At 43.5% G+C, this 21,507-nt stretch overlaps 1 protein-coding gene and 3 non-coding genes across 4 annotated transcripts; 3 read left to right on the top strand and 1 right to left on the bottom strand.

The window, feature by feature from the left end:
- The first annotated feature begins 3,728 nt into the window (after positions 1-3,728).
- Positions 3,729-9,075, top strand: LOC138069607 (butyrophilin subfamily 1 member A1). The gene is made up of 7 exons (XM_068960948.1): positions 3,729-3,807; positions 4,187-4,534; positions 5,874-6,155; positions 6,985-7,134; positions 7,618-7,638; positions 7,746-7,772; positions 8,402-9,075. Exons 1-7 carry the CDS (start codon positions 3,729-3,731, stop codon positions 9,073-9,075), a joined length of 1,581 nt encoding a protein of 526 aa, XP_068817049.1.
- Positions 9,076-12,596: 3,521 nt separating this feature from the next.
- On the top strand, positions 12,597-12,679 carry TRNAL-CAG (transfer RNA leucine (anticodon CAG)). The gene has a single exon. It is a non-coding gene; the product is annotated as a tRNA-Leu (tRNA).
- Positions 12,680-17,530: 4,851 nt separating this feature from the next.
- TRNAT-AGU (transfer RNA threonine (anticodon AGU)) lies at positions 17,531-17,604 on the bottom strand. The gene has a single exon. It is a non-coding gene; the product is annotated as a tRNA-Thr (tRNA).
- A 3,608-nt stretch (positions 17,605-21,212) lies between these two features.
- TRNAR-ACG (transfer RNA arginine (anticodon ACG)) lies at positions 21,213-21,285 on the top strand. The gene has a single exon. It is a non-coding gene; the product is annotated as a tRNA-Arg (tRNA).
- Positions 21,286-21,507: the final 222 nt, after the last annotated feature.

The following is a 21,507-nucleotide window of genomic DNA, read 5'->3' as shown; positions in this document are numbered from 1 at the left end:
GACAAGGGTGAGAGTAATCATTGGCTCTGACTAGTTTATAATATGGGGAAATTTCAATGGCATGTGACAAAAGTGGAGTGGGGTGGGGAGAAGCCCTTATATTTTTGCATTCAATTTGCTCTTATACAGAGCACATCACATTCTTCAGCCCAAATGGTTTCATGTCTAAGAGAAAGAGTTTATGCGTCTAGTCTCCAGAACAGCAGGAAATTGCTCATAGCAGCCCCACATCGCAAAAGCACCCACAAACAATGGAAGTCATGACAGGTGGGGGCATCTAGAATCTTTGTTCAATGATGGAGCCTGGAAAATTCAGAGATCCTGTCCAGTGCTGTTGGTTTCTGTCAAAATGACTCAGATATTATCCAACCAGAGCCTTGGCTGCCACATAACAGCTTGAGTTCTATGTACCATTTGCTGTCTATTTCCTGGCTCCTTTCCTTCAGTCTAGTTCTCTTAGGTGAAAATAAAAGTTCTTCCCCCTCCCCTTTTCCCAAATTATCATTAGATATTTTGACAATGCAGAGCAAGGGAGAGAAGTCTAATCAGGATGAATTAAGGAGAGGGAAACATTATCAGTGATATTTGTGACAGTTAAGCACAAACGAAAGCTGAAAATGAGGCAGGTACATCTCAAACTAGGAAAGCCAAGGACTGGTTGGTGTGATTTAAGCTGCAAATTCTACTTCTGTCTATGTGCTGATAAGAGGTCAGAGAGTATGAACTCAAAGAGCTCAGTTTAGGAGGGGAATAGAGACTTTGAAACAAAAGACAAAAATAAATGCATGTGCGTCTCAGAGTAGGCTTCAGGTCACGTTCCTGACAGCAAAGAGGGACCAGGAAGTTGTCCATGTCATAGGATAAATCTGGCGCATCTTCCTGGAGAGTCTATTTCAGTTGGAAGGGGTAAAATCTAGTCAGAGTCACATTTCTTTTGAAATTTCACAGTTAATGCAGTAAAATGTTTTAATTTGCCTTAAATGTTATAGATAAGACTGTAGACTTTAGAAGTGTTTCTCATGTGAGCTAGCCAGTGCTGGGAGACTAGGGAGAAAAGGCGAAGAGAAAGGAAGCAGGGAGGCCGCTAGATCTTACAGCATTTTCTTGACCAGATTAAGGTGCTTGAACTGGATGCTGGGGTCACTAAGCAGTCATGTAGACATTTTTAAGCAAAAAGTGACAAGATTGGATTTGTATTTGAGAAAATTCATTCTCCTGGCACTCGGGCATATCCACTGAAGCAAATATCTTTTTTTTTTCTTTTCTCTTTTTTGAGCAGTTCTCTTTTGCTGGTCTTGATCACAGTCTCAATTAAAAGGCAAAGAACAAATGAGTGGTGAAGGGTTTTTGCCACAAATATAATACAGAGCTGATGTTTTCAACTTTATAAAAAATTCACACATATTGATTAAAAAAAAGCACCAGACTCTGTCAAAAAAGGCAACTACTTGAAAAGTCTACTTCCAGAATATATTAAAATATATAAATATGAAAAATGACCAACATAACTATCATATAAATGCATAATAAAGTAATAATTTGGTCAGTGTCATCTAGCCCATTAGTGATGATGAGGAAGAATAGACCTCAGTGCTGGTGAGAAGGACATTTCCACTGATGGTGTGATTGGACTGACATTTCAGGAAGAAGCTTTGACAATATGTTCATACCCTTTGGCCTAAAGACGGTATTTCTGGGAATTCAGCAGAAAGTGTATCAGTAAGTTAACAAAGATGTGGGCAAAGACTTGTGTATAAACTGCACTATTTATAACAGGCAAAAAACCCAAGATGTGCCATGATCTCAGAAACCTTCAATATGATATAATATAGCTATTAACAATGTTCCAAATTACATAAAAGTCTTAGTCGCTCAGTCATGTCTGACTCTTTGTGACCCAGTGGACTGTAGCCTGCTAGGCTCCCCTGTCCATATGATTCTCCAGGCAAGAATACTGGAGTGGGTAGCCATTCCCTTTTCCAAGGGATCTTCCCAACCCAGGGAATGAACCCTGATCTCTTGCATTGCAAGCAAATTCTTTATGGTCTGTGCCACCAGGAAGCCCAAATTATATACAAATTATATAAATCATCAGTTCTATTACTGAAGACTATCATTACTTGCTGACTACCTTAAAAAATACATATCTTTAAAATGTTTTCTGTAACAATAAGGGGTTTAACCCAAAACAGGAAGTTGTAGGCCTCATAAATTGCTTTTAGGGAGGTAGCTTTGCAAAGAGGCAACTCTGGGCCCTGAAAACTGAATCATACCCATGCATTCTTAGCCTATCTTTAGTTTTTAGCTCATATAAATAATAGTAGAATAACAACTTCCCCTCTTCTAAATTTCTATTATATGCTAAGCACTGCTGCTGCTACTGCTGCTAAGTCGCTTCAGTCGTGTCTGACTCTGTGCGACTCCATAAACGGCAGCCCACCAGGCTCCGCCGTCCCTGGGATTCTCCAAGCAAGAACACTGGAGTGGGTTGCCATTTCCTTCTCCAATGCATGAAAGTGAAGAGTGAAAGTGAAGTTGCTCAGTTGTGTCTGACTCTTAGCGACCCCATGGACTACAGCCTATCAGGCTCCTCCACCCATGGGATTTTCCAGGCAAGAGTACTGGAGTGGGTCGCCATTGCCTTCTTAATCTCATTTAATCCTTGCACCACTACTCCAAAGAAGGTATTATTAACAATATTTCCATTTTAGAGATTAAAAAAGTGAGGCTTGGAGATGGCCCAAGGCTTTGCATCTTATTTTAGTGTTTTCTTAAATCCTCTTTCTTTTTCCCTCTGTCCCTTCTGTAAACAGGTTATCAATGCATAGCCTAATTTCTAAGCTGAAGACCACAAATCCACAGACCCTTCTCCTCTCTGGAACTTTTTTTCCCCCAAAGTAAATACATCAGGGATGAGGAGGGAGTGTGTTGGAGTGGAAGGGTGGGAGGAGGCAGGCTTTCCTGAGAGTACTTCCCCCTTCCTTCTCCTTTAACTTTTGCCAATGGGGCCACAACCAGCTCTCTCATTTGGTAGCAGAAGCTTGTTGGTGCCTTTTCTTCCAACATCAGAGGTCAGTATCTGGGACTGTTCTCACCCCTGAGAGAGCCAGCAGCCAGAGTCATTTTCTCTTTCCCGGGCTCCTTCCTCCCTAGTCCCAGGCCCTCTACTCTTCAAGCCCTTTAGCTCTCTTCAGCTCCCCTTTCTTGTTCTGTCTCCTGCAGCCTTTCTTCTTTCCTGTTCCTGCTTATTTCCCTGATCTCCATCTCTTCCTCCATCACTGTATCTTTATTATCATTGCTAAAAGCAGATGTCAAATTATTGTATTTGAAAGAAGAGATTTTTTTGACACAGTAGTTCCAAGACTTGTCTATTTATAATACATGAAACCCGTTAATGGGTAGTATGCATCAAAATTGCCTTCTCTTAAGACTCTCTTGGGGGTTTAGGGCCCAATTTGCTGTTTTGTACAGACAAGATTGACTGACCTTAGGGTGTTAGGTGGATGTGTGCTGACGGCAGCCGGGACTGAAAGTCTACCCTTGGCAGAAGGCAAGGGGGAAGCTTAAGGTGCAAATGATGCTTTCCAAGCTGAAAAAAACTGCTGGGAGGGCACAGGAGCACGATGTCTCAACAACTCCTAGTTATTGCCTATTCTTTCATCTCTCCTAGGCTGAAGATCCTGACAAACTCAAGCCCACCAGCACCTTGCTGCCCAGAAAGGTTGGAGATGGCAGTCTTTCCGAACTCCTGCCTCCTGGGGTGTCTGCTCATTTTCATTGCCCTCCAGCTGCCCAAGCTGGATTCTGGTAGGTCCAGAAACCATCAGACTTGTTCCCCAAAACGCTTTTAGGCTGGAAGGGGTTGGCAGGCCTAGACTAGAAAATAAGTAGGAAGAGGGTTTCAGCTGAGTAGAGAAGGAGCCACGAATTATCTTTCTGGGTGGAACTTTGTTTCAGTGATGTCCTGCCTTTTTCTCTCAATTATAGGATAATTTCTAGCCTACAAGCTTGAAATTTCTCAGTAATTTTAAGCAATCCCATTTGGTTGTCCTTAGCGACTTTCCCAAGGGCCCAGATGGAGTCCCTGGAGCTGTAGTGGGAGAGTGCCCTTCAGTGGGATCCTCGTCTGTATCAGTCCTCAACTCCCACCTCCACACTCCGTCCGACCCTCTTGGTGTTTTGATAGCTCCCTTTGACGTGATCGGACCCCCGGAGCCCATCCTGGCGATGTTGGGTGAAGATGCAGAGCTGCCCTGTCGCCTCTCCCCCAACGTGAGCGCCGAGGGCATGGAGCTGCGCTGGTTCCGGGAGAAGGTCTCGCCTGCAGTGTTCGTGAGCCGCGAAGGCCGAGAGCAGGAGGGAGAGGAGATGGCTGAATACCGGGGAAGAGTGTCGCTGGTGGAGGACCACATCGCCGAGGGCAGCGTCGCTGTGAGGATACAGGAGGTCAAAGCCTCTGATGATGGAGAGTACCGATGCTTTTTCAGGCAGGACGAAAACTATGAAGAGGCCATCGTGCATCTGAAGGTGGCTGGTGAGTGGACGGGTTTTGACTTTCTCGGGTGACTCCATGCGAGATAATATTTTCCTGGGGCTCTGTTTGGAAACCCTCACACTTGTTTCCCAAATCCCTTTTAGGCTGGAAGGGATTGGCAGGCCTAGAGTTAGGAGATAAGTAGGAAGAGGGTTTGAACTGAGTAGACAGGGAGCAGCGAATAATCTTTCTCAGAACTTTGTTTCCACGATGTCCTGCTTTTTTCTCTCAATTATAGGATAATCATTTCCCCATGTTAATAATTTAATAAGAGTAAGATGTAATGACTGTCTAACATTCTCTTTTATTAGTGCATCATAATTTGCTTGGTCAAAGCCCAGAACTGAGCATTTAAGTTGTGTCTGTTTTTCACTATTTATAGTAAGGCTGTAGTGAGCAATCCCAATGCTTGCTTGGTGGATTAGTACCCAAAGACTGATTTTGTGAGATTGTAGAGCATGGTGTCTTATTAAGGGTCTTGACCTACCTAGGAAATTTTTGGTTTTGTTTCTGTTTTTGCTTCAAGCCAGAATTCAGAGTGAACTATAAGGAAATGGTACACACTGAGGAACGAAGTATACTTTGAGGTCTGCCTTTCCACCTGGCACCAAGCAAATTTCTTTTTGAGCTACATTTCCTACTGTAAAACCTGCCAAACAAGATTTTGCAAGAATAAGATTTAAAAAAAAAAATCAATATAGGAATTCCCTGGTGGTTTGGCTCTTCCAATGCAGGGGGCATTGATCAAGGAACTAAGATCCCTCATGCTTGGAATATGAGAAACTGCTTTGTCAATTCTAAAAGCATTATATACTTGTAAAATATTGCTGTGCAATATATATTGCTTTTTATGCATATATTCAAGTAAAGATGAAGTTTGAAAAATACATGGGTGAAATGTGGGTCCCTGTTTCATAACAGGGTGTCCCACATGGTAGTATCATATATAACTCATCTTTCCTTTTTAAGGAAGTGTCTTAAAGATTGGTTATAAAGCCCTAGAGATTTGAGAGCATAAAGCTGTCATTGTTACCTTTTATGAATGATACACACCTTTGAGAATCTGCTGAAAATGGTGGCCCTTTTCGTGAAAAGAATACACATTCTCATATATATATACACAACTTGGAATATGACTTTAAGTCAATAGGTGTTTCATCTCTGATAAGATGTCTTCTTTTATGGATACCTCAGTTCCTTTGTGTAGTAAAACATGGAGATGGGTCCCTCTCATTCCCAGTTCCTCTGGGCTTCTCTTTCTCAAACTATATAGCCCTATGATTATAAGGCTCCCGGAAGAGTGTCCACTAAAGGAGTAAGGCGCCTTCTTTCTCCATAGCTCTGGGCTCTGATCCTCACATCACTATGAAAGTTCAAGAGAGTGGAGAGATCCTGCTGGAGTGTACCTCAGTGGGATGGCACCCCGAGCCCCAAGTACAGTGGCGAACTCACAAGGGAGAAGAGTTTCCATCCATGTCAGAGTCCAGGACTCCTGATGAAGAAGGTTTGTTTACTGTGAGAGCTTCAGTGATCATCAGGGACACCTCTATGAAGAATGTGTCCTGCTGTATCCGGAACCTCCTTCTTGGCCAGGAGAAGGAAGTAGAGATTTCCATACCAGGTCAGTAAAACAGGTACTAGGTTCCTTTTTGACACAGTTTCAGGGCAACATTACATGGGACATCTGCCCAGGTACAACCTCCTGGCAGACTTGTCTATTTTTCTCATGTTAAACTTTCCCCACCTAAACCCCTCCCCGCTGAGCCCCACCAACTTCACTAGAGATTCTGAAGGCATAAGTTTTATACCTAGATCTCACAGACATTCCAGATTTTCCATCTTAGATACGGAAGTCTTCCAGATTTTCTTAGGAGATATATCTTGGAAAAGCTTTGTCTCTGAAGGGTGTGGTCTTCCTGATTCAGAGCCTTCTGGATCTGGCTAAATCAGTTCTCCTCTTTCCACCCTTACCTCCCCCTCCGCCCTATCCCATGCTAGAGTTCCAAGTTTCCAGAGTCTTCACACTCTACCTCTGGTTCAGCAAGGAACTTTTCCTTATTCTTGGGTCGTTGAGTCCCCTTCTGTTGCACACAGAAGTGATATTTCCCCTTCCTTATTTACTTCCCTCATCCCCTTGGCTCCCATCCTGCATTGATGGCTACGGAGAAATTTCCATGATAACATGAATCGGTCCATTATATTCTTTATTCCACAGGTCCTGTCCCCAAATGACTCTTCTTCATCTTCATTCCTCTCTTTCTCTGCCCTCTCTTACCTAAGACCAAAATTAATCTGAAAACCTCAGAGTGGTATTGGAGGCACTCTTTTGCCATGGGAAGAGTGTGAGAGGTCCAGGTCATCCTCTCTTCCAGCCCCCTTTGGAATCAGGAGAGGAGCTAGATTTGCTCTGAGTTTCTCAACAAATATCCTTCTTGGGGATTTTGTTCTAGCATCCTTCTTCCCAAGGCTGACTCCCTGGATGGTGGCTGTGGCTGTCATCTTGGTGGTCCTAGGACTCCTCACAATTGGGTCCATATTTTTCACTTGGAGACTATACAAGGAAAGATCCAGACAGAGGAGGAATGAATTCAGTTCTAAAGGTAAGTCATAGAATCCCAGTCTACTTGTCAAGAGTGCTTCCATGTGAGGCTGAACCCAAGTCCTTTAGGATGACTGCCAATGGGAAGCTAATGGATTCCAGAATTCTAAAAATCAGAGGGAATTATAAAGCTTCTGAATTCAGTGGCACCCAATATGAAGAATAACAGAGGTTTGGGTATAAGATGAGTCAAAAGCAATTCTAACTGAGATAATAGACCTGATATTTATTCATTATTAACCTTCAGACTCTATCCTTACTTTTAGCTCAGTAATGATTAAAGATCTGATACCAAGTGAGTAGGAACTTCCTGCATATTTCTTAGAAAACAAAACAAAGTCCCTGTTCTTCATTTGTTGATAATGCCTCCATAATCAGGTAGTCATGAATTAAATAGTTTCTCCTTTATATGTTTCTCACACCTGTTTTGTTCCCTCCCTCACACCCAGGCTAGGTCATTAAGGTATTTCTGTTTGTTTTCCAGAGAAACTCCTGGAAGAGCTCAGTAAGTTCTATGTTCTTTGTCTTTTTACATCCACAAAGTTGTCTCTCTTTTATTATAAAACATGTCAATAACACTTTTTCCCCCTCCCCCACCCTCTCTCACTACAGAATGGAAAAAGGCTACTTTGCATGCAGGTCAGTGACTCTGAATATCTTAAGGGCTCTGAGGTGCTACCCTGGAGGTATTCAAAGTCCTCCAATACTTGGAAATAAAAATCACTAATATATAGAGGGGAAGTGAAAATGAAGTTGCTCAGTTGTGTCTGACTCTTTGTGACCCCATGAACTGTAGGCCTACTAGGCTCCCCCGTCCATAGGATTTTCCAGGCAAGGGTACTGGAGTGGGTTGCCATTTCCTTCTCCAGGGGATTTTCCCAACCCAGGGATCGAACCCAGGTCTACCCGCATTGTGGGCAGATGCTTTACCGTCTGAGCCATTAGGGAAACCTATATAGAGGGGAAAGATGATGGCAAATGGCCTCAACATTATCCTTGAGACACATAAAAGGCCCTTGGAAGATGGCTAGAAAGCAAGTCCCCTCTGACAGGGTCCCATGGGGTACTGGGGACAGTCAGTTGATACATCACCCTATGGCTGTGGATGGAAGAGGGGAAAAGAGACAGCTGAGCAGGCCAAACAGTTCCCCTCCTGAGGAGACCTGTCAACTGCTAGAGCAGGTCTCCACTTCTTCAGAGAAGAAAGGATGGTTCTTTCAATCTATGACATTCACTGATAATCAGACTCACTTTCTCTCTGTCTCTAGTGGATGTGACTCTGGATCCAGACACCGCCCACCCCCACCTCTTTCTGTATGAAGATTCAAAATCTGTCCGACTGGAAGATTCACGTCAGAAACTTCCTGAGAAACCAGAAAGATTTGACTCCTGGCCCTGTGTGATGGGTCGTGAGGCCTTCACCTCGGGGAGACATTACTGGGAGGTGGAGGTGGGAGACAGGACGGACTGGGCAATTGGGGTGTGTAGGGAGAATGTGATGAAGAAAGGATTTGACCCCATGACTCCCGAGAATGGGTTCTGGGCTGTGGAGCTGTATGGAAATGGGTACTGGGCTCTCACCCCACTGCGGACCCCTCTCCCACTGGCTGGACCCCCCCGCCGGGTTGGGGTCTTCCTTGACTATGAATCAGGAGACATCTTCTTCTACAACATGACTGATGGATCCCATATCTATACTTTCTCCAAGGCCTCTTTCTCTGGCCCCCTCCGGCCCTTCTTCTGCTTGTGGTCCTGTGGTAAAAAGCCCCTGACTATCTGCCCAATCACTGATGGGCTTGAGGGAGTCATGGTAGTTGCTGATGCCAAGGACATTTCAAAGGAGATCCCACTGTCCCCCATGGGGGAGGACTCTGCCTCTGGGGATATAGAAACCCTCCATTCTAAACTAATCCCTCTCCAGCCCAGCCAAGGGGTACCTTAAGAAATACTCCAGCTCAGCTCTTTCCCTCTACTCTAACCCCCTCTTCCACCACTCCCAGGGCTTCGTCTGCCAGATTTACTCAGCCCCTGTTTCTTCCTGTTGGCTAGGGATTAATTAATCTTGAGAAGGTTGTGTTGCTGCTGATAGAGTGTGAGGAATAGGCCCTTCCTAATCTGTTTCTGTAACAATAGTCAAGGGGCAGGGAAGTGACTCAGATTGCTTCTTGTGGTCTCCCATCCCAGAGGCCAAATTCTCTAGGGAGGGAATTGCAGTTCGGGGATCAAGATGGAGTTAGGTCGGCATAGGGTTATGACAGAAACATCTTGGTGTCCAGGATAGGGGAATATAGAGGAACAGGTTTTAAGTAAGTAGAAAACCCAAAGGGTTCTGGGAAGGGAAAACCGGTGGCTGAGATCCCATAAAGGAACTTGGAGGGCACATCATGATAGAGGAAAATGAGGTGAACTCAGGCAGTGATAAACATCTGAGTTGTCCCTAGAGCTTTAGGACCCGTATCTCAGATTTTCTACGTCATTCCTACAGGGTGGATCTGAGCAGTTGGCAAGGGGAGTGAAGAAGGTGAGGAGGTCAGATAGAATGAAAGAGGAGAGAATTTTAAACAAAATGCAAAGGACTCTTTCCAACCTCACTTTGTTGATTCCACAAGTTGCTGGTTCTCTTCTTCCTTTTGATCTAGAATCTCTCCACTTTAGAGGCATTTTCAGGCATCATCTTTCAGTGATATCACCACTTTATTGGCTGTTGTCTCATGGCCAATGGCCACGTCTCACCAACATATAGTTTAAAACTGCTCAACCACACCTTTAATTAGCTTTAACCACCATCCACTTCCATACTGAGCCACAGATCACTCTCTCCCCACCCAGCTTTCCTACGTGCTGCTTCTCCTCAGGGTCCCCTGAAAGCTGCGTCATTGTACTCAGCACAGCTAGATTGATTGCACTTATTTGTATTTGCATTTTCCTGTATATGTTTGTCTTGTCCAGGCTCCCACCTTCCATTTCCATTGGGTTTTCCAGGATCAATGTTGTCCATGGTCTTAACCTAATAAATAAGTCTGTCTGATTGTTGAAAACAGCTTCTGCACCTCCCTTTCTTTATCCAACAAATGGAACTGACACAAAACAGAGAGAAGAAACCTGCATGGAAATGCAGTGGGTCAAAGCACTGTGGTTCTGTTTATCCAAGACTCATCCCCAGACTTGCTGGCAGTAGGCTCACCAGGGCAAGCAGCACAGGGCTTCCTGTCCCAGGAAGGGCCAACTACTTACAAACAGGCCACAGTGCCAGTAGCTACCCACCCTTAGCCTCTGGAGGAAATATTTGGTGATGCCTCATAACTGGAAAAACAAACAAACTTGCGTGATCCTCCTTTCCTTGCCCCTTCCTCAAGCTGTATTCACCCTACCCTACACTGGACTCCTGAGAGAAGACCACCATGTACCTCTGCTTTCAAAGTATTCATTTATGTTCAAATTGTACTTTTAGAAAGTAAAGATTTTTTTAAAAGTCCAAACTTCTTTAAAAAATACTTGAGAATCTTAAGTAGTTGTTTTGCCAGTTTAACGTACTATGCGCATCCTGAAATGTATATATAAAGTCTTACCCTAAATAAATGGGGCTGCCACAGGAACCCCTCTCTGAGAGTAGAAAGAGAAATAGTCAGAGGTTTCAATTAGCTCTGTGACTGCCCTCACCTTCCTATTTCTTCATGATCTTCAAGGAAAATGGTTACCAAACACAGCACTGAGCTGGCAGTAGATTCTGAACTTATGTGATAAGCCTTGCAGCTCCCTTTCCATCGTAGCTCCCTTTCCATCTGGCACCAGATACCAGTGCCTGAAGGAGGAAATTAAGAGTCTTGGTAGCTCTGGCTTTATTTTCAAATCTTCCGAAAGAGAAAAAAGGTGGCCTTGCTGATGCTTCGTCAAAGCCTGTCTTAATGACCTGAAGCAGAATCAGTGATACTATGGTTTCAGAAGGTCCAGAAAGGCCTCTTCCACCAGTGCAAATAATTAACTGCAGTATTTCCAAGGCCTGACTTCCTTTTTAAACCAGAAACTAAAACCTTTCACCCCACAGCTAAAGACCAGCCTTAAAAATGCAAATGTTCCTGAAATAAAGAACTTCATTTCACACACCAAAAGCCAGCTCTGGTCATCACATGTTTGAAAGGGTCTGCTCGGACAAGACTGAGCAACTTCACTTTCACTTTTCACTTTCACGCTTTGGAGAAGGAAATGGCAACCCACTCCAGTGTTCTTGCCTGGAGAATCCCAGGGACCGGGTAGCCTGGTGGGCTTCCGTCTATGGGGTCGCACAGAGTCGGACACGACTGAAGTGACTTAGCAGCAGCAGCAGCCTCTCTTTAAAAGAGACCCAGACATTCACATTAAGAGAAAAATAACTGTGCAACTCCTATCATCACTAATCAACAACAGCTCTTCCGCGCCATCGGTCTGCTTATCCCTATTCATCTGCTCCTTCTGCCTCCAAACAACACTCAGGTCTCCTCAAATCGCCCTCTGGAAAACTCCTAGTCGACTCTCAACTATACGCGCCTTTATTCTTGCCACTCACTTTAAAATTTAAAATGGAAATAGTCTTCTTCCTTGAATACATATGAAAGTTAATTTTTAAAAGTAACAATGATCCCAAGTCTCACTCAAATACAAACAATATTTGGGTTCATCCTCTTCTTTAAAAAATAAAAAAGAATCTGTGTTGTTTAGTTCAAAGGACTTAAACTAAATACTTTTTGAGGAGTGTTTCAAACTAGTTGGAAAGTCTTTGAGGTACAGCTTTGCTGGACATAAACACAGATGTACGAAAACCTTACGAATTAAGGTAAGATAGAGTGACACATTTGTAGAAAGAGAAAGGCAGAACTGGTTTTAGTTTGATGCCTCCTTTCTGAGAGCAGCATAACATCCATTCAGAAAAGTCCACCCATCCTCAGGGTACAGCTAGAAAATTCAGATCAAGAAGCAAGACACTGGGACCCCCTTACATAGGTCTCGAGGGTCCAGCGGACAGAAAGGAGAGGAGGGAGGAGTTAATGAGCACCCGAGGGCTGGGCCCCAGCAAGCACCAAACTGAATAGCGTAAGACTTCCCAGGAGCAGGTGTCAGTTTAAGTAAGGCAATTTCAGCAATATGGGTGCCATTATATAAACAAGAATTCTGTCGAGAGTGGAAAGAAATTTCCCTTACTCTTGGCTACCCAGCCGAGCGCCGCCCCGCCGGCTGCAGCCTAGAATCGAATCCGCGTTTATTCAGAAGACACTGCCCGGCGGCCCCCGCAACCCGGCGTTTGACTCTGCGTTTCCACTCGGGGTCGGCGTCCGGGGCCGTACGTAAACTGGTGGTTGCTTTTTTTAATTGAAAATTTTCCGCATCCTCAGAAAAAGAGAAAAAGAAAAAAAAAGGCGGGGCGGGGGCGGGAAACCATCATTCACGTAGACATTGAAATGAAATTTGAGGGCAATGAAAGTACAGCGAGTCAGGATGGCCGAGCGGTCTAAGGCGCTGCGTTCAGGTCGCAGTCTCCCCTGGAGGCGTGGGTTCGAATCCCACTCCTGACATTGCTTATGTTTTTGAATCAGTCGAACGGTTGTGTATATCACCAGCTTTTCCCCACGTTTCCCCTGTGGATTAATCTGTTTTTCCTTTTTTCCTAAATAAATTATCCAAAATTAAAAAACATTTTAAATATTAAAGAAAAGAAATTAGCCAAGTTCTAAAATGAAAGCACTCTGTGCCCAGAACACAAGTTAAGATCTAGTCATTTTAATCTCCTTTCCCTGTCTCTAGCTGTCTGTCCCTCTCTCTCCTTTACATTCAAGGAATTGAATAAAAGTTACTCCTTTCACTGATGTCTACAGGGCCATTCTTTTGTTTTATTTATTTATAGATTCCCTTTTAATAGCCTTTCTTCAATTTTATTTCTCATCTCCCACTCCCCCTTAAGAAATCATTGGAAAGATCATCCTTTTTTTTGTTTGCTGTGTGTTTTTGTAGAACACATTTTTGGTTTCGCTATATACATTTTTAATTTACATAAATGCCACTGTGTCATATATCTCATTCTATTTTTACTTTGTCCCTTTTAGCTACAGCTTTTTAGCCGATGTTGCGCATACACCTAGACCTTATCTAGAACAATTACTTTCAATTACTGTGGGAGACCAGGGTTTGATCCTTGAGTCGGAAGGATCCGACCCCATAGAGAACCTCAGCAGCCCAGCTAGAGGCCCTACTCAATCCATAACTTTTAAATTCAGGTTCCACCCATACTGCTTTGGTAACTTATGATCTTTTAAAAAGAAAGTATGAAACATTTGAGCTGCATCAGCTATCAAATCAAGTCCACCTGTGGTTTTCATGATGCCATAAATACTGAGGATGACTCCATGCCTACCTGCCTATGGTCATCTCTAGACAAAGAAGAATTTCAAGATCTGCACACTCTATTCTCTTACTGCTTCCACTTACCCAAACTGAGCATCCTTGTTCTCACCACACACTGTCCCGTTTGCCTGGAGCACCTCTTCTACTTCTCTGTTTGAGAAGGTAACAGGCAGGAAGGCCAGGGGTCTCCAAAAGGAGGAAATAGGCTGCGTCAATTTTTTTTCCTCTTAAAATTCTGTGCTGCCATGACGACACTGGTTCCATCTGAACTTAACTTTTCTCAAACCTTGAGTTAACCAATGCGTTTTTCTTATGGAAATATTTTATTAAGCTATGTTAATGAAACTATGTATTTGCTTTGGAATTTACCTTTCTTTAAAATGGTTCCGCCAAAGACTAACTGTTTTTTCTTTTCCTAAACCTTGGGCTGATAATAGTTCAACAAACCAGTATTCATATCAATTGTTTTATGGCTGGGGGATGACACACCTGTACCATCCTATCTCAAAAACGCATGTTGTGGGAGAGGGGCCTGGTGAAACTCGGTCAGCCCTGAGGTGCTCTCTTATCTGATTAATAGCTTTCTAACAGACCTAAAACATGTGGCTATAGACTAGCAGGGCACTCTTTCTGCCCCTTCTGATGTCTACGTCCGAAGCTTTCTCTCTTTTATATTTTAATAAAACTTTATTACACAAAAGCTCTGAGCAATCAAGCCTTGTCACTGGCCTGAGATTGAATTCCTCTCCTCTGGAGGCCAAGAATCCCAGCGTCTTTCACGGCTCAACAACAACCTTTCACCTCCAGCCCACTTTCTTGTCTGGATCTCGCCTACATCTCCGCCATGCTCGGTTTGGCTATCACTCCTTCCAGGAAGTCTTCCCCCACCTCCTATCTCCACTCAGTCTGAGCTGAGTATCACAGTGTGGTCTACTGTACCCTCCACTCCAGTGGGGTTATATCTCACGATACTGTAATTGCCATTGAACTGTTCGATTCACCCTTCCATCAGCAGGTTTTGTCCATCAGTGGACAAAACTCATGACCGAAGTGAGATTAGCATGGTGCCTGCCACATGATAAGCACTGGGTAGATAAACAAGTATTTAACTGTAAACCATTTTCACTTGTATATGTAAATCACTTTCACGATGGATACATGGAGAGTTAGGAAGATTTTTAGACTTTAGGAGAGATGGGTAAATTCTTCACCTGGAATATTCCATAGCTTCCATAGCCAGTAACACTATCTCAATGGTGCAGATCAGGCAATCTATTGAGGGCCACTTGGCTGGAAGCATCCTCGTAAAGGTATTCCTGGAGCCTGATGGAGCAGAAGGGTGAAAGTTAAGGTAGAGTTGGTAACAGAATTAAGGAGTTATCTAGTGTTGACATCTCTACCATGACCCAGCTGGCCTTACCATTTGAGATCTGTAACCTGGGCCTGGGAAAAAGGCTTTGTTGTGCAGAATATAGAAGCATATGAAAAAGACGGTCTGTCTCCTGAAATAAAATTTGTATATTAAAGTGGGGCAGAAAATTAAACATAAAATTCTCTTTGTTTGTTTGGACCTCCTCCCTCCTTAATGTGCAGTGTGCACATTAACCAGAGCACCTCAAAGAAGGAAGTGACTGCTCCACCATAAAGATCATTTTTTCCCTCTTTCCTTTTCTTAAAAGAATAGCATTCTTTACCAGTTTTGTAGGGAGTATGATAACTGTATGCTTGCTTTGTATGTGCTTCTATGGACTAGGTATAACCTTGGTGAACTTCACATAAAATGTCAGCATGTCATGTTGATGTACTATCCTTTGTCTCGAAAATGCATATGACTGTTCGTTCCTTCAACTTCTAACAAGTAGAACAGTTGTCAGAGTTTTCTGAGGATCTGTCTCTTGGTTATAATCCTCAGTTTAGCTCAAATAAAATTCCCTTTTTTTTCTTCTTAAGTTGATTATTTATTGAATTTTCATTGACACTTCCATTGCTCTGAGATGCCTATAAGGAAAAGTGGGGAATTAAGCTGAAGAGTGAGTGGAGAAAGCCTCCATAAAAGTAGAATTGTTTTCTGAACTATTTTTCAAAGTGTTGGGACATTTTGTTTCTGCAGATAGACCAGAAGATCATATTTCAACTGTTGACCATCTACACAAAATCATGTTCTCTGAAGGTAAAAGTCAGGTTGGTGAGACTTTCTGGGCCAGGTGGTAGAGGGGTTGGTCTTGGGAGATGAGCAAATGGGTAACAGTTACAATGAACTTCATTTCCCTGATCTTGAGTTTCTATATAAAGCGGCCAAATTATGATCCACTTCTCATATTTCCTTCCTTTCTCTTAAGGCACCCTAGACTCTCCTGGACTGCTCCTTCAAGTCAGCCTGGGTGCTGACTGAACAGCTTCAGGTCAGTCAGTTCTAGTGGGATATCCACCCTGTGGGTATACAATGAAAAGGATGCTTCTCCTGATAACTTCTTTCTGAAATCACTGTGACAAGTATTTTCCTCTTTGATTTTCCTTTCCAAAAAAACTCTGAGCACAAGACCACCTTTTAAAATAGCCATTTACAACTCATGTTATATGGTTGGATTTTAGTGGTTGGTACGAACTGAGATGCTGAAGCATTCTCTAAGGTTAAGGAAAAATAAGATCATGGCATCTGGTCTCATCACTTCATGGCAAATAGAAGGGAGGGAAAGTGGAAGCAGTGACAGATTTTCTTTTCTTGGGCTCCAAAATCACTGCAGATGGTGACTGCAGTCATGAAATTAAAAGACACTTGCTCCTTGGAAGGAAGGCTACGACAAACCTGCTGCTGCTACTGCTGCTAAGTTGCTTCAGTCGTGTCCGACTCTGTGCGACCCCATAGACGGCAGCCCACTAGGCTCCCTCGTCCCTGGAATTCTCCAGGCAAGAACACTGGAGTGGGTTGCTGTTTCCTTCTCTAATGCATGAAAGTGAAAAGCGAAAGTGAAGTTGCTCAGTCATCCCCGACTCTTAGCGACCCCATGGACTGCAGCCTACCAGGCTCCGCCGTCCCTGGGATTTTCCAGGCAAGAGTACTGGAGTGGGGTGCCATTGCCTTCTCCATGACAAACCTAGACAGTGTATTAAAAAGCAGAGACATCACTTCACTGACAATGGTTCATAAAGTCAAAGCTATAATTTTTCCAGTAACAAGTACAGACTTGAGAGTTGGACCATGAAGAAGGCTGACCGCAAAAGAATTGATTCTTTTGAAAGGTGGTGTTGGAGAAGACTCTTGAGAGTCCCTTGGACAGCAAAGAGATCAAACCAGTCAGTCCTAAAGGAAATCAACCATGAATATTCATTGGAAGTACTGCTGCTGAAGCTAAAGCTTCAATACTTTGGCAACCTGATGCTAAGAGCCAACTTACTGGAAAAGACCCTGATGCTGGGAAAGATTGAAGGCAAAAGGAGGGGGCGGCAGAGGATGAGATGGTTACATAGCATCACTAACCCAATGGACATGAATTTGAGCAAATTTGAGATAGTGAAAGACAGAAAAGCCTGGTGGGTGACAGCCCATGGACTCGAGTCCAGTCAGACACGACTTAAAGACTGAACAACAACAAGCCTTTTCAGCAACACGTTTATCAATCATTCCAGAGACTGATCTTGATTAAAAATATTGCCTGTAGATTACGAAAGTAGATTATGAAAACCCAATTGTTTGGGATTTCACCAGGGAAAAGAATAGAATGACTAGAGATTATTATGCCGCTTGTAGTTTTAATCTGGTTCCTTTGCCTTGTGCTTTCCCTGGATCCTTTGGTACTTGCTGAAAAAAATATTACATGAAACCTTAAGAAAGGTAGAAATTCTTCTGAAAGAAAAACAAATTTATCTTGGTCTCTTCTTTTTCTTTTTTTATAAACAACAAAACCGTCCCCACTCTCAGAGTCACATAAAGCACTTTCGTGAAACACCATAGGGAAAATTTACACTTTAAGTTGATTAGGGTTTTGATCTCTTCGTATTCTTTTTGAGGGTAGGAAAACCACAAAAGGCCCCGCTGGGATTCGAACCCAGGATCTCCTGTTTACTAGACAGGCGCTTTAACCAGCTAAGCCACGGAGCCAACACGTTTGCCAGCTTCCAAATCAACATAGAAAAGGAATGATCTTAGCTTTCCCCCGTTCTCGCCCCCTGCATGCATTTCCTTGTATTGACGCTCGGGCGAGCTCTCCAGATGATCTCCCAAATCCTAAAGATGAACCCCTGCTTCTCCCCCAAAGACCTAAAAGACCGCGCGGCCATAGGAAAACTGAGACCCTCCGTGCAGGAGTGAGGTAAGGAAAACTCGGGAGCGAGCCTGAAGCCCTGGGCGGCGCCAGAGGAGTCTCCGGAAACCGCCAGGAAGGGCAAGAGTTCAGCAGCTCAGGCTTCCTTGGGTGAAGTATGACCTGGAACCCCTGGAGGAAAGGAAATTAGCCACATTTACACGAGAACACCCCTCCGAGTCGTGTAACACATTTGCACCAGAACACTTTCTGCACCAGGAACTAGTCCCTGAAGAAAGAACGCCCTGTGTTCTTTATTTCATGGATTTTAATTAAAATTCGAGCTCTTTCTTACCCCCATTTGTTTCCTTAAAATAGACTCCCACCTGCCTGCTTCTTGCTTGACTAAGTCGTATCTTTAAAAAATTCAAGATTTTATTATTAAAACCTAGTCTTGGAAAGAGGTAAAGGAGCAATCTCCTCTCTTCTGCAGCTAGAGGAAGAGAAGCTTTCTTGTTCGATAACTTATCCAAAGGATCTACTTGATAAAACTGTTAAATTTAGAGCATCCACAAGAAGTACTATATTTTCATAGGTGCTTGTGTATTTGTAACTGTTCCAGATTCATTCTATTCTATGAAATAGATATGTCCTTAGACAAAGGACTTTAATGGAACTGGCAAAGAGTTTTACAAATTGTTGCCATAGCTGTGAAAGTAACTTCCCAATTGAAACTTGTAATTATAATAGGCTGCTTGCTTGAAATCTGTGACTATTCTGAAAATGCTGAAATTAACATGCCAGTATTTTTAAACTGTGTCAATATTAAAGGATATCTTTGTCTCACTCTAAACCAGCCATTGGCATTAATCTCTCCCTGCAAACATGATGTGAGGGAGAGGTTAAAAAGCCCTGACTCTGCTAGATTTCTTTTTCATAAAACGATTGAGTCTATGAACTTGACGCACAGTCTGATTGACTCCATGAAATAAGTAAGCACCGATTTCTTTAATAATATAAGATTAACCATCGTTTTATTAATGTGCTTGGAGCCCAGAAAGAAAGTGAAGTTGCTCAGTCGTGTCCGACTCTTTGCGACCCCATGGACTGAAGCCTACCAGGCTCCTCAGTCCATGGAATTTCCCAAGATAATCATAAACAGCATAGTCACACCTAACATGACTTTGTCCAAGCTGGAGTGGACATTTAGAAAGACAGCAGAGCCAGTAATATTTGGTTTGGGTTTTTCCTTTGACTGGCACGTGTTCAAAATTTGCACAGAAATTCTGAGACATCAAAGGAGTTTTTAACAAGCTAGAGACAAGTCTTGGGAGAAAAAGTGAGACCAAGAGCAATCATTTTCAGAAATCTGGATGTGATCTCCAAAGACCATGGACAGGCCCCTGACATTGCTCTGTTCCACACAACTGAAATTGGAGAAGGTGTAGATCTCTGTGTCATAAACTGCTGAGAGTGGAAATAACTGGCAGTGCTACTATTTCCCAAATACTTGGGAGAGAACTGGAAGAAGAGAACTGTGACCCAGGGAGGAGGAGACTCCACCACAGGAATGATTGATTTTTACATGTCAACTTGGCTAGTCTACAGAGCCCAGTTATTCAATTAAACAGTAATATACATGTTGCAGTTATTTAATTAAACAGTAATGTACATCATGTATGGATGTGAGCATTGGGAAGGGAAGCCTGGCATGCTGCAATCCATGGGATTGCAAAGAGTTGGACATGACTGAGCAAATGAACTGTACTGTACATGTTGCTGTGAAGGTATTTTATACATGTGGTTAACATCTACAATTAGTTGACTATAATAAGTAAAAGAGATTATCCTTAGTAATGTGCATGGTCCTTTTCTAACAAGTTGAAAGACTTAAGAGCAAAATGAAGGTTTTCCTAAGGAAGAAGAAACTATCTCAAGACTATAGCATCAGCTCCTGGCTGAGATTTTTCTAGACTGCCATCCAGCAATACAGATTTCAGACTTGTCAGTCACCACAATCACATAAGCCAATTTCTAGAAATGCATGTATATTTTCCTACTGGTTATTTTTCTGGACTCTGTTTCTCTTTTTCTAGCTGGGACAAACCCTGAAGAGAAGACTGGAAACTGGAACCCTCAGAAAAGACCCAGGAGAAGATCTCTAAAATCAAAATGAAAGCAAGCCTCAGCTCATGTCAGAACACCAGAGAAATCTGAGAAAGCCAAAAAAAAAAAAGGAGAGAGAGAGAGAGAAAAAAAAAAAAACATACAAAACCTTCAAAATGAAGGGAGATCTTTGCAGATATTATGTGGAACAGAGGGATCCTGGGCATGGAGGGAGGCCTTTTTGTCCTCCATTTCTTGTAGGTAAGACTCCAGCCTCCATGACCCTCTCTGAGTTCCAAAGAGCAGATTCGAACAGTGTTAATCAAAGGAGGGGCAGCCGGGAGACCACCTGAAGCAATATTAAAGGGACCAGAGAGGCTCATCAGAATTAAGGAACCGGATCACCTGAGACTGGCACACACCCTAATCTTGTCAGCAACCCCACCCTTTTGAAACTTGGCAGAAGAAGAATGCTAGACTGTTACTGCCTTGATCTTATCATATACCTCTGCCTGACTGTATAACTTCCTATTCACCACGGAAGGAGGGGCAGGGCACAGTTCTTGAGGCCCTAGCCTATTGTGTTCCTCCTTTGCCTGGCAAAGAAGTGAAGCCACTCTTTCCTTCTCCTCCATGACTCCCTCCGTATTTCTGTTCAGCATGGGTGCACAGAGAGCCAAGATTTTGGCATCACAAAAGCTTCCAGTTTCCTAGGGAGTAACAGCCAAAGTTCAGACAAGGGCGTACAAGGCCCGAGGTTATCTCCCCGAGGTCTCCTACCCATCTCTGCCCAGCACTGCCCTCCTAGACATTGCTGAAACGTCTCAAGTACGCTCCCACCTCCAGGATTTTGCCCTGGAGATTTCCACAGTTCCAGATGGCTCTTTTCCTAGATACCCATATTTATCGTTCATCCCTTTCCCTGATGGACTTTCAAATTCTCTTTCCGTTTCTCTTTTTACCTCTAAGTGCTTATCACGGTTATTTCATTTATTGAGAGTTTTAATACCGTCTTAGCTACGTCCATGCAGTCTTCTTGAAGTCAAAGATCACAACTTGTTTTCTTCAGTCGTCTTTCCAGTGCCTTGAATGGTAATATTGGTTGAATGAATGAATGAATGGATGGAGAGGTGATTTGGGGACAGAGAGGGTGCAAGGTTCGGTACAGACATCCTGAGAAAGGAGCACAGACTCTGGGGCACCTGCAGACGAAGTGGCCGCCAGAGAGTTCACGCTCTGCAGTCTGAACTAGTCAAGAAAACCCGGCTTTCAGGCCCAGGAGCAGACTCCAAAAAGTGGAAATGTGCCGCCGCCTAGTTTCTGATGAAGGCAGGTCCGCCTCCTTATCACCCACGTGCGGGGGCCAGTGGCGCAATGGATAACGCGTCTGACTACGGATCAGAAGATTCCAGGTTCGACTCCTGGCTGGCTCGTAGTGCGCATCCTCACTTTTCCTTCTTTACCTCTGCTGAGCATTGAGGAACTGAGTGGAGTTAGAAAATCCACTGCAAGGTGAAGTTTCAAGTTCCACTACCTGTAAGTCTCAGGAACGAGAAGGACCCGCTTTTGACCACAACTGGGGGTCAAAACTCCTTTGCAGAGCAAATTCCGCATCCGACCATGCGGTGGCGATAGCCAAAGCCGAACAGAGAACT

The sequence above is a fragment of the Capricornis sumatraensis genome, chromosome 22, assembly GCF_032405125.1.
Source record: "Capricornis sumatraensis isolate serow.1 chromosome 22, serow.2, whole genome shotgun sequence".
Lineage (NCBI taxonomy): Eukaryota > Metazoa > Chordata > Mammalia > Artiodactyla > Bovidae > Capricornis > Capricornis sumatraensis.
Note: the sequence above shows the minus strand (reverse complement) of the source record. Positions and strands in the feature narration are given on the sequence as shown.